Source organism: Phalacrocorax carbo, chromosome 4, assembly GCF_963921805.1.
Source record: "Phalacrocorax carbo chromosome 4, bPhaCar2.1, whole genome shotgun sequence".
Classification (NCBI taxonomy): domain Eukaryota; kingdom Metazoa; phylum Chordata; class Aves; order Suliformes; family Phalacrocoracidae; genus Phalacrocorax; species Phalacrocorax carbo.
Genome location: NC_087516.1, coordinates 60727095 through 60740662, shown reverse-complemented (window position 1 = coordinate 60740662; position 13568 = coordinate 60727095). Strand labels below are relative to the sequence as shown.

Here is a 13568-nt window from a genome sequence, read left to right as displayed (position 1 = left end):
ACCAAAACTGAGACTGTAAGAGATATAATAGGTCAAAGAGGCAACTAAAAGGGTAACAAATCCCTAGAAAGACCTAAGCTACTGAAGGCCAGTGCTCAAGTTTGCAATACAGCTGGCTGTGAAAGCAACTGGGACAACTGCTTTCACCTCAGCAAAACCTGTCACCTCAATGTCCAGGGTGTTGCAGAGCGGAGTGAGGGAAAGGCATGATGTGAACACAGAAGACAATCCATCTCCGTTCCGCCTGTGCCAAAACACAGGGACATCCCAAGAACAAAAATATATTTTCAAAGGAAAAACTGATCCTCTACTAGCTTTTAAAATATGCAGCAATTTTACAGCAGACATCAAAAAAAATTAGTTTAGTGAGAGTAAGTTATAAAAAAAATTGTTCATTCCAATGCAATTATTGACACACTATTTCTGCAGCGTTCTCTGAATAAAGAAAAAACCTAGCTCCAATTCATCCTGGTTGGAATGAGGTCCCATCTCTCACCAGCACTTATGGCCAGTGAGAAAGGTGCACTTATGACAGATATTTCAGTTCTGTGTTTAGATGTTTTACTATAAGCACAAGATTTTCCTTTTTTTAAAAAAGAAAAAAAATCTTTTTAATAGATAGCAGGCTGAGTATCTGTTGAAGAGCTGCACTGAATACTCTTTCCTCCACAGAAGTGAGCACTTAACTAAGAAATTCAGTGCTTCTACAAAGTGACAGATCTGTGTGCGTTTGGGTTTTTTACATGTCATTTTGCCCTTGAACCATGGACAGATTTAGATTTATTGCCTAAGAGGAAGTGATAATATTAAAAAATTTTGCCAAAAACATTTGTTTTCTTTTTATTTTGGGTTAGGGTCTCACTTCCCTGACATCCCTGAGCAATGTTTAAAGCTTATCTCTATTCAAGAATATACATACCTGCATATTTACAGAAACAGACCACTGAAAACGTAGCTCCAAGACAAAAAGACTGGGGCAATCTAACAGCCCCACTCCTGCAGAAGCAGCACAGAAATCCTCAGAGCAATAAAGCATGAAACCGGTGAGATCACAGAGCAAGACACCACATAATAAACTGTCCTGGCTTTGCAATTTCTGCCAGATTTTATGAAATCCTGCTCCCACCTTCCCCCCCACCCTGAGCCTGTGGCAAAACACTTTATATTTGATTGCAAAGAATAAACATTTCTTTACAGGTGGGATTTTGTTTTCTTATTTAAACAGAAAGAGAACAGCAGACATGGAGATGGACCATATACCAGAGCCAAAAAGTTAGGTAACGGTGGGAGAGTTAACAGTGGAAGGGGAAGAAGCTGTCAGACAAGCCCACTAAATCTTCCCCTTCTCCCTGCCGCTTTACCCATCTGTAAACTGATGTGCAAAAAGCTGCTTTCTACTTCAAATTACGGTGTCAACATTTACACTACTATAGGCAGACAGTCTGTCAGTGGTTCTGTTTGAGGCAGTTTGCCTCTCTTCCAGTATTTATTGCAATTTTTAAGATAAGCTTCAAAAGGAAACAGGTACTATCTTGGAGTCAATCTTTGCTATTGTTTATTTCCTTTTTTTTAAACATGTCATTAGGCAGCAATGCTTTTAGTCATATACTTAGAAGTGCTGCGTTTCAAAAGTTGTTTGACTGTCAAAAGGGTAGTAGTTTCCCATTTAAAGCCATGACTGAATCTAAACCTCTTGAAAAGCCATACATCACACATCAGACTGATCCCAAAAAGACCACTGGACATGAGCTGTCCTTCCTCATACCAGTAATTCCACTGCAGTAAATTTAAAAGTTAACGGGATTAGTCCTGTGAGTAAAATAAACACAGAGCACTGATGCTCTGCTGTCATGGAATCATACAGGGATCCATTCCAATACACAAAATTAAGAACAGATACCTCCTCAAAACCTCCTTACAAAGCACTGTGAGCAGACTGAAATGTGTCCAAACTTACCCATTCTGCACACATAAGGTATATGCCCTCCAGCAGTACTTAATACCTACAGAATTACATAAAATGCAAGAGCTGTGTGAATGCATGACATACGAAGCCAAGCTACTAAGAGCAACCTAATAAGCAAAATGTTCTGATCATATGTATTTTCACCCAAAGCATTAGACTAATCTGAATACACTGATATGGAAATTGACTATTTTCACACCTGCTTCTACTAAATAGACAAAAAAAAACTTGAAAAAGACTTCATTCACTGATTAAAGACAAATATTGCAATGCTATACCTAAATATGCATTTATCCAGTGTGCCATGACACAGAAATTATGTCAGTATGAAACAACACACACACACAAGTCAACACACTGAGAACAGGTAGGCTCATTCCACGCTCTGGCATGAATAATCTGCAAATTACAACCTTCCTTTATTTTTGCCTGCACCAGACCCACCCCTTTAATGGTACTCATTTATTCATTCATTCAAATTAAAAGTGATACATTAAGATACAGCGATCTTAAAACAACCCTGGAAGAATTATGAGGAAGAGGACCAAACGCAGGAGTTTGTAACTGAAGAATATCCTTCTTATCTTAAAACAAATGCAACAAAGACTTATTTTCTCTTTCTCACCTTTGTCTATTTAAGTCAATGTCATTATTTCAAACTGTGTTTTTTTATTTTGCTTAATAATGTACTTCATTGTTACAGCACTGCCTCATCAGTACTCACTTCTGCTGAAAAGCCCTAAAATGAAATATATGTATTTAACAACAATTATGCAAGTATGTTGTGGAGTTAGTTTGTTACAAGCAATCAGATGTAACGTACTCCATTCTTTTAATTTGCCCACATGACACTTATAAGGTCATCTGGGTGATGTCCAAATGAGACCTGCAAACCAATCCAAATCCACAGACAAATAATGAAGTTTCGGGTGTAGGGGAGGTCTTTAAACAATTCCTTCGTTCATTTTGTTTTTTACATAAATAATTTATATAAGCCACTTCCCAAACCCTAGTACTTCCAACAGAAAGATTTCACACACATGCATTTTTAAACTAAAGGAAGTGCAAGAAGTCCAGTCGCATACTGCAGGACTGCCTCTCACACCCTATTATCACAGCGAATGCATTTTAAAGGAATAACGTGCTTCTGAAATGCCAGGGCTTCAAAATTGTGTATAATTTCAGTGTACTCTTTGGTCTATTTTCTTTGTGACTAATTTCTGAATTTGTAAAAATAGTCAAGGGAAGAAGGAAAACTGGTTCTAATCAATGAACTCTGTTAAAGAGTTTAAAATAATGGCTAAACAATACTTCAAAATGCATGAAATAGCACTGAGCCTTCATCCTTCTCTACATGTTTTGGTTTTAGCATATAAACTGATAAGAGGTGACTGAAATCAAAATCTGTTTTATTTCCCTACTACTACAGGAAAACCTAGGGAAAAAAATAATTCCGTTTTCCCAATGTATATCCTTCAGTCCCTAACTGGAGATATCTATGAAGGTGACCAGGTTTATGATACAGGCTGGTCACTTGATACTTCCTCATAAAAATGGCAGGAGCTTCTGAAACCCAGCTGCCCTTGCAAAAAGCTATTTCCATGCTGAGGAACCCAAACACTGCATTTACTCCCCCCCCCCCTTCTCCCCCAAATCTTTACCTAGATTTTTTTAAAGCATTTTCCCCTAAGCGTCCCTCCACTAGAAGGTAAAACCGAAAATCATGCACTGTGAATTTTTAACTGTATATATCTTATCCTACGAAGTCCCTGTGTATTATAGTAAGCTTTACAGAAACAAAAAAATGTGATGCGGGGTTAAAGAAAAAAGTAATTATGAAAATTTGCCATCCTCAAATTCTACATCCTACATGCGTGTTACATACCTACACGGCACCGGGTACCAGCTAGTTGCATAACCATGGTGAGTAGGATGAGGGATAATAAAAAAACCAAAACCCAGAAAAACCAATACCACCAACTTTTCAAAATATTATTCACAGGTCTAAGACAGCTACCTCCATCCGAGCAAAAGTAAAGTTCCCAACCAGCTGAGCGTAACAACTAATCCCAAGGGAGGATCTCTCTCGTCAGAGCCCAGAAGAAGCCAAACTGAACTTTTCAAACCCAAACTGGTGACGAGTGTCAGCGCATACGGCTAGGCAGGCGGACTTCAGCGTCTGAGGTTTCTCATGCATTAGGCTTCACGTACTGCAGGGTGAGCCGTTCCCAGAAGCAGTGCTGTTCAGTGGTAATTGGCAAAGGAGACATGCTGTGAGAAGCACTTGTCAAATAATGCTTGTTTACAAATAAATCTTGCAGTACAGGACAGCAGCTATTCAACTGAAGTTCAGGTCCGCAGTCAGACCCCTCCTACCAGCAGTCTTTTAGCTTTGCATTTACTGAAGAGACAAGAATTAGAGAGCAGCAGTCGGAAAAGCAGGGGGAGAGAGACCCTGAAGCAAGCGCTGACGCTGCTGATCATTACTGTAATATTCCCCTACAATCTCCCTGTAAAGGTGACACTAAACCCATTTGCTAGGCAGCTTCATTAATTCTTTCCAGTACCATTTCTTATCGTGTGAAAGTCCTATTCTGCAGCTGCCTGCTCGTGTGGAGACGCCTCTATGCTCAGTGAATGGTCCCGTTGACTCCACAAATACTATCCAGGTTTTCCAAGAACTGGCAAGGGTGGCCAAGACAGGGCTCGGAGCACCTGCCGGTCTCTCGGCAAAGCATCGGGGCGGACCGGAGGGCGCAGGACGGCGTGCCTCCCAAGAGGCAGGTGAGTAACAGGGAGAGCCCTTTGAAAGCCGCCGCGCTGCCTCGCCGGCATCACTCCCACGGGTGAAATCATCCGAAACCACGCGAGGGCAGAAGGATTGGGCCCATCGTTATCTTACCAAGGCAAAAACCGAACCATTTCCATCACCCGCAAAACAACGCGCTTCCTGAACATTTGATATCTTCACACGCAGAGGAACAGCATTTCCCCCTTCCTCTGCACCTTTTTTTTTTTTTTTAAAGAAAACTGCGATTCACATTATTTTCGCTCTTCAAAATAAATTACAGCTAGCTGGTTACCTCAGGCCACATCTTTGAAATTCTGGTACGGTTTTCCTTCACCAACCCCTGCATACCTCCTCCCTCTAAAGGAGTTTCACAAATAATTACGGTGCATCACGAAGCCTGCCTGCTACGAGCGGCCGGCATCCCCTCCAGATGCTGAACTTCTCCACCCCTTGCTTTCACATTACAGCCTGCCCGCGGATCCGAAAATAATAATAAAAAGCCCCAAGCAGTACCCACACCACGCACAGAGATAAAAACAGTCCGGTTTTAAAGCCTGGAAGTGCTCTGCTAGACAAGAAGCCTGGACACACGGCTTTGGCTGTTGGCCTCACAGAGATTAAACGTATTACAAATAAAAAAAAAAATTAAAAATCATTCCCTGGCGCCCGCGCTCCGCTGCGTTGAGGGTTAAATACCGGCGTCTCCGCGGCTTCCCCTCTTTACAGATATATTTTAAGCCACGAAGTCAGCGCACTGCGGCCAGCGCTTGCGGGGCTCCTCACCGGGCGCCTCCTCCCCCGGGCCGGCACCCCCGAGCCCCCGCCGGCCACGCTCCCGCGCCCCCTCCCCCGCAACACCCCCCGCCCCGTGCAAACTCCCCCGTGCAAAGCCGTGCGGTTACGGCCGTGCAACCCGCCCCGTGCACAAAAAGCCCTGCAAACCCACCCGCACGCATGCACCTGTGCGACTCCCCCGGTGCAAACCGCCAGGAAACACAGCCGTGCGAACCCACCCGTGCAAACGTCCCCGTACAAAGGCAACACCACCATCACCCCCCCACCCCCCCCGCCCAGAAAAAACACTGCAAAACGCACCCGTACCACGGCGTCTATGCAAACCCACCCCTACGAGCCCGCCGGCGCCCTCAGGCAGCGCTGCCTCCCCGCTCCCGACCCAGGGGGCGCGCACCGGCCGCTGCCGCCCCCCTTCCCCGGGACCCCCCAGCCCCATCGGCGGCCAGCGTCGCCCGCTTCCCCGGGCGCTGCGTCCGCCTCCCCCCACACCTTCCAAACCTGAGCCTGGGGAGCCCGAAGCAACGCGCCGCCGGGCAGCCCCCCCTCCGCGGCGGGCGCTGCCCCGACGGCCCGGCCGCCCCGGCCCCGCTCACCCTCGCTGCCGGGGCTGGCCAGCAGACTCCGGAGCGCGGCGCACAGCAGCAGCGGCAGGAGGCACGTCCAACCGGGAGCCGGCGCCTCGGCCCGGCCGGCCCAGCGGCCGGCGCCCCGCGGCCCCATCCCGCCGCCCCTCAGCGCATGGGGCGGCGGCTGCCCCCGGGCGCTGCCCGCTCGGGTCGGCTCGGGACGGGACGGGGCGGGCTGGCAGCGCGGCTCCGCTCCGCTCCCGTCCAGCCGCCGACGCGACTGGGGAGCCGGGGGGCGGGGATGGGGGAGGCGGCCCCGCGCCGCCGCGGAGACGCCCCCGACGGGGCGGACCCGCCGCCGACGCCGTTGTCGCTGCCGCCGCCATCGCGTGCGGGGGCCGGCGCCCGCCGCGCCTCAGGGCGCCCCGGGGCGCAGCGGGGGCCGCACCTAAAATGGCCGCCCTGGGGGAAGCACCCCCGGAGCCGCGGGCGGCGGCGCGGTCACTGCGAGGCGTCCCCCGGGCTCCGGGGAGTCCCGGTGCTTCCCGCAGCCGCCGCGGGTCCCGGTCCCAAAAACTTTCCCCTCAGCCCACGGAGCCGGGGCAGCCGCGATTTCACGAGGCAGCAAGCCTGCCAGGAAGGCTCGTCCCTGGGCAGGAAAGCAAAAATGCCAGAAACTCCGTGATGGAACCACTAGAAAGATGACTTTTGGGTACGTTTTACCGCAGATCACCACCAGAGCACAGCTCTGGATCCAACGCTGACAGCTAGTTTCACAGAAGTTTTCACTGAGGGTTTTTACCCCTCGGAGCCCCAGTTGTCACCCACTTCATCTTCCTTAAAAAAACCCCTATGTATGAGAAATTAATTCCTGGAGGTTTATTCACCCACATCAGCTCTTCCCCTGAGGAGACTGCCTGTAGGTAAGCTAATAAAGACAAAAACCCAGCCTAACAGAGGCAGAAGCAGCAAGTCAAGGTTGAGCAAAACCCTTCTCACCTGGTGCTGCCTCTTCCATTTCACCCCAGTGCCAAGATTTTTGACCTCCTCATTTATATTTTAAAAGCAGTAACTGAAGTTTGAACACCTGCAAAAGGCTCTCTCTCCAGGGGGTGAGGCTCAGGACTAGGGCTCCGAAGAAGTTGCAATTAAAATTACAAAATCCCCAAAGCCAGTTTTAAGAGGGCAAGTAATCTTCAGCCAGGGAACTGCAGATAATGCAGCTCTCTACACCACCATTGCTCATTGTTTATTCATAAGTAGCTGGACAATGTGTTTCTCTGTGCCTTTGCACTATATACAAACCTCAGCTACAGCCAAAATGTAAACATAGTCCTGAGCTGCAAATGCATGTTATTTTCAAAAGTGTTTGCTCCTTTTGCAAGAGGATTTTCTACCTCGAGCTATTCAACATTTTTACTGCCACCAGGAGGACAAGGAAGGGGCTTTGCTTTACAATGTGAGGTGCATCAGTAAAGTTGCCAGCCAAATGAAAAGCACGGCATGCATCTGTTTACAGCAGTGCATCAGATCTTCGCTATTCAAATATCCTACTAGTCTGTTGTTTAAAAGGCACGATGGTTTGCCATCAGACCACCCCTGCATAAAGCTGCATGGTCAGATCTTCTCAGCTGGGCTAAATCACAGCTGAGAACATCTGACCCCAGCTCTGCATCAGCTTTAGGATGGGAGTAGCACCATGTGGTGTACTCACTTCTAGGGATCTGCCATCTGTAGAAGCAGTGGTAAGTTTTGCCACCCAGAAATCAGGGCAATGCAGTAAAACATCGTCAGAAACCGTGCCTTGCTAGAATAGTAAAAGGATCGGATGGCAAAGAACAAGTAAAATGCCAAGCTGGGTGGGAGCCTCCACTGGCCAAGGGGCAAGACTGCTGTAGCTAGAAAAGTCCCTCATCACAATCTCATGTCAAACTCTTGTTTGCTCTCGATTTTCAGCTGCTATTTGCCAGTCATTAACTGCTGTTTGGACTGCCAGCCTTATAATTTAGAGGCATTTCAGATGATATGTTAGTGACATCTTAATTTTCTAGGAAACACTGAGATGAGCTTCATGTGATTCATAAGCTATTTAAAAATAGCCACCAAGCTCTAGGTATCATCATAGCTGCCTTTTTTTTTCTGCAGGAAACCGGCTTTTATTCCAAGACATTTGGTTTGTTCTCCACCCTTGCTGTGACACAGGGAGAGTGTCCCAACCTCATCTCCCAGGACATCATTGAGTACTGATAAAAAACTAAATACAGCCTTATAAAAGGCTGTCTTATCCCAAAATGAAGGGTATTGCAACTTTATGCACTGTCTAGCAGATCCTATTTGGTGGCCGCTCAGTCTTCTACAACTCTCCTCCTGGTTTTGCCACCAATCTTATTAGTAATCTGCAGCAGGCAATTCTCTCCTGCCTTTTGCCTCATCAGTGGGCTCTTAAAGAGAGGATAGAAATTTTAGCAAAGCACTGCAGCATTCCTGATAGCCTTGATAGGTAACCAGAGGGAAGCTGGACAATCTGAGGGGATCCCTTCCTGTCTCCCCCCAAAGAGTGTATCTTTTATTGCTTTGAGTAAATTCACTGTAAAAACCACAAGGTATGGGCTGCAAACTATTCAGGAACCTAACCGTATCAGGCTCATGCCATTTCTGCCTACATCCAGCCTATATTTTGTGATAGTTTCAAATTTTTCTTCCTGCGTCTCATTTAATTCATTTCTGCTCCTTACATTTATGCCTTTTTACCTATGCAAACAGTATTGTCTCTTAATCATCACTCAGTGAAGGTCTGTATTTCATCCTACTATGTCTTTTTCTCATGAGTCATTCCTACAAAGTGTTATTGATACTGTTATTCTCCAAACTCCCTCCAGTTTCCCCACCATCTCCCTCATTACAGTTTGCCCAGAAGTGTGATCATACTAAAGCCATCATAAACAACTACCTCTAAAATGCTTTTGCATATAGTGTCTGAAACTGAAACAACAGCTTTGCCCTGTGTAACTTGCCGCTCCATATGTAATTTGCTGTCAGCTATTACACATATTTTAAACTATTTATTAAACCAGACATCTTTTGAAATGCATTTCAGATTATTTCACTTAAATGTGCAAAAGCTCATTTTTCCAAGTTTAATTTAATTTCTTTCCTGTGTATATAGTTCCCTTCATATAATTTCTGTGTTCTGACTGGCTTCTAATTCTGCGTTGCCAATTCATTTCGTTAGTGTGCTGTTTATCCGTTCATCAGCAGGATACACTTGAACAATAAATGAGTCTATCCTTCAGATTATTTCAGGAACCAAAAGCCGCCAGCCAAAGCCATTCCTGCATCGTTATTCTTTACTGAAGTGTAAGGACATAATATTTACTGCATCTCCATGTTCAGTAGGGCCACCGTGTGAGAAAAGATACAATTTCATACTTTAAGTGTAAACAGTCCCACTAAAGCCATATCTTCATTGCATTAATGGAACAGAAGCCCCACTGTAATGCGAACTTTAATTAGTTAGGCGTATAAGCATTTCCATTTTCCTTTGAAAAATCCTTTTCTTTCAAAAGAGTCAGAGAAGATGACACCTTTAAGGAATGCCCTCATGAAATTTAGTAATTAGTTTTTGTTTTTTCCTCGCAAGCCCTTTGAAACAGGAGAATTACCTCTATTCAAAAACTAAATGCATATTAAAAGCAAAAGCAATCTGGGGGCAGCTAAGCAGCTTTGCATAGTAGATATATTTGGATTTGTACCATGAATGCAACTACAATTTTAACACAAAATGGCTGTGTTCAGCAAACACCACAGCAGCCTGTGTAGGACTGCAGAAAGCAATAGTCAGAGCCCCAGCGGACAGCAGAAAAATCTGTAGCAAGAGCCAGCGGGGACAGGAAAGTTAAACATCAGGTGCAGGTGGGCCACCCCTTGGCCAGACAAGGTATATCAGTGATTGTGCCCCTCGGTCACTGCTGAAACCTTCATACTTCAGTGCAGAGAAAGATGTTAACCGACGAACTGGTATTTGCATGAAGAAAAATGAGCAAGTGGTAAACAAAGCATTGCCTGTGCAAGTTCACAACCCAGCCACTTGTATGGTCTCAGCACCAATTTGTCTTTTGCCACCCCCACAAAACACAGGAGCTACTGCAACTGTGCACTTAGGAAAATCCGCTCACTTCATTTACAGCCTGAAATTAGACTGAAAGCCATGAAAATCCATGGGCAAAACGTGAATATTTGTTTCAGTCAGAAAAGGCTTAGAGAAAGCATGACATTTCAGCCTGGCTTTTTATTTTGGAGCGCTTCATCACCAGCTCTTGGTCTTGATAACAGTTCTTCCAAAGGCCCCTGACCTGGCAGCACACTCTCCCATTTGCAAATGCTATGTCACTACTCCCCTCTCTCACTGCCCCGTAGTGACCTCACGGAGCCAGATCCCAGGTGTTTAAAAACCCCCTGTCCACCTGCAAGCAAAGGTATGGTCCCTGGCCCAGAGGGCTCAATGTATATCACTTCACATGCCAATCTGGATTAGACTGATCAGCAAAATAATCCAGGTCAGACATGGAAGTACACACTTGTGAGCACCAAATGCAGCAGCAGATACAGCTGGCAATACTTGCAGACCACCTACTACTTAGCAAGTATTGAGGTGTTTCTTTGCATCACACCAGAGGAGAGCATTAAAGGGAACAAATGAAATGGCTTTTCAAAGATTTATGGAGATTTTTCTAATGTAGAAAGTGGAGCACAGGAGAAAGTGCAGAGGCTAATTTGATTACATTGTTAGCCCTGTATAAATTTAATAATGGACTCGCTTCCACATTTCTCATTGTAAGCTATTTACATGCATCCACTAACTGCAGTAGCTCAGCCCCTCACGCTCTTGAATCAGGCTTCCCAACCCCCCCACGTGAGGAAGAGGAGCACTACTAATCCTGCACAGATAGACAGAAGCAAAGGAGATGTTAAAGACCCAGATAAAAATTACTGAATTGATTATGGCCCCTCTAGATCAGGGACAACGTTCCTAAAATATTAATGAAATTATCTTTTTCCTTGTATCAGACTAGGAATCAGTAGATATTAAGAGGAACTGGCATATCTCCTCAAGACGTTCAGTCATGAGCTTTAACAGACACTGCACAAGCTCGGGCAAGTGACTTCGGTACATTCGCAAGTACTGGAGTGCTTTGTGAAAACGTAGCCCTTGAGTAACTTGCTCAAGGTCACACAGAAGGTGTGGCAGACCTGAATAAAGCTCAAAAGCTATTAGAGCATCCATTTGCTTTTCATTCTCACTTTTCCTTTTCCAGCATGTCATTTTGGATCAGGATCTACGCTAGCAAACATGGACATTACTGTAGTTCAAGGGTTCACAGTCAGCACTTCACTCATTAAATGCACATTCTTTCAAGGTACAAACACAATAATGGATATAATGATGAAAATCACTATATTAGTGTATCATTTAATAGGGAAGTACATTAATCTCCTGCATACAGTACTGTCCAGAGCTCACTTCCTTTCTGAACTATGTTTCATAAGGTCAGTAATGCCTTCTTTAATTTCTGAGGGCAGTCTGGATGGCTCCCCTGAATTTCTTTGATTATAGGCAGACTAGTTTCATTAAGTTGAGCTACTGCCCTGCATTCCACACCAAGGCCAACTGTGTCTACTTCTCCTCTTGTTTGAGGAAAGCAAATCCATTTCATCTTGCCTCACTCCTTCAAGCAGAGCTGTTTGATACTGACTTCTCTATTTCAACCTACCCCTAATGATTTCCTAAATAAATCACATCATTGTCGGTCACTTCATATCTCAAATACTTGCAAATGCTTAGCAAATTCAGCTGCCAACACATTCATTTATGTTCTTGTGAGATGGCATCTGGATCACAGCTATAGTTTTGAGTCCTTTCCATCAGCTAATTGCAAATGTTTTTGAAATGCGGGAGCATATTTATTTGTCTCCTTCATTTGCAGTGTTCAAGTTTTGCCTTTAGGAAGGCCTTGTATTCCAAACTCAGTAATACTTAGCTCACAAAACTCCAGTGTCTACTCAGAGAAGTGCTTCAGCAAATATAAATATTTTTTTTGCATGTCCTTTGTTAAGTAATTTTTAAACTACAGAGTGACAAGGTAGGATCAGGGCCAGCTTTCTGGGACAGACTGCCTCGTGACAAATTCTGTCACAAATATTGCCCAGTGACATAAAATCCATGTGTTTCCCACTGTCACTTTTAGCTTTCAGTGTTTCTTCCCCTATCCCATCCAAGAGTTACAAACAAAATCCTACTCAAAAGAGCTTAGATTTTGAAAAATTGAAAGAAAAGGCAAAAAATCCAGCAGCTACCTTTTATACACCAACTTCCCAAATTGAGGGTCTAGCTACCATAGAGAGGCAAGCCTTCCAGACAGACTTCTGCTCATCACTTGGAAAAACTGTTCCTTCCTACCAGAAGAGCTGGAGCAATTACATGATATTGCAATCAAGGTACAAGACTTGGGTGCATTGATACAAGTTTTGCTTCTGACACAGGCACCCTGACTGATCCTGAGAAAGCTGTTTCTCAGCTGAGAATATCCCTTTACTCAATGCTCAGTGACAGGGTCCCAGATGAGGTGCAAGTAAAGCCCTGTTAACATAGACATGTGACTTAAAGGGTGAGCATTACACCTGAGGTGAAGCTGAAGGGGATCACCATCCAGCCTGGCTTTTGCACCGTGACTATCACCGTAGCATTTTTGCATCACCATTCATTGGCAGTGTGGTTTAACAATCCAAGCAGTATCCTGGGGACCAGACAAGCCAAATCCAAAGCCTGCAACCATTGGTGTGCCTTCCTGCACCTCTCTGTTTTCCTCCAAGTCTGCCCATTCCCTTGCCAGACGCCTTTTGCCTTCTCTTTCAAGCAGGACTGCCTTTTAACATAGCTATTGGCCATGCCTACTTGTCACCTATCTCCTCATGCAAGCCCTTCTCATTACCTTTGACATCCCTTGCCAGATCCAATTATAGCCAGACATTGGCTTTTCTAACCTCATACCTGCATGCTCAGGCAGCGTGTTTGTATTCCTCACAGATTTCACTGAAGTGTTACCAGTGTACTGGGCAGTACCGGGCTGTATACATGCCATCTGCATCATATGATGGCTGTAAATGAGAACTGACAGCTCGTTACCAGTTAATTCTCCTATAGCTTCTCCTCCTTGCTCTCTAAACTGCATTCCCTTTCCTGTCTCTTGCAAGATCTTCTGGGCTGTGGCACCTTTGCTTAATCTCCACTCAGTTCACCCTTTGGTAGGTTCTGCCTTCCCGCGTGTGCACTCCCAGACACTTCTGGCTGCCTCTGTTTTCTGCCTTTAATTCTGCCCCCAGCTAAACAGAAGAGTAGGTGATTACAGTTTCATTCAATCAGGAGGTAGAGGAGATGGGGGCACATGCACAG

At 45.3% G+C, this 13568-nt stretch overlaps 1 protein-coding gene across 11 annotated transcripts in view; it reads right to left on the bottom strand.

Moving 5' to 3' along the window:
• Nucleotides 1-6393, bottom strand: part of EPHA5 (EPH receptor A5) — a 199884-nt gene extending 193491 nt beyond the window's left edge. For all 11 annotated transcript variants that reach the window (XR_010372731.1, XM_064450171.1, XM_064450172.1 and 8 more), the window contains exon 1: nucleotides 6146-6393. Coding sequence is in view for 10 of the 11 variants with exons in the window: in XM_064450171.1 (XP_064306241.1) it covers nucleotides 6146-6272 (127 nt within the window). In the remaining variant the exon portion in view is untranslated. The remainder of the gene's footprint in view (nucleotides 1-6145) is intronic.
• Nucleotides 6394-13568: the final 7175 nt, after the last annotated feature.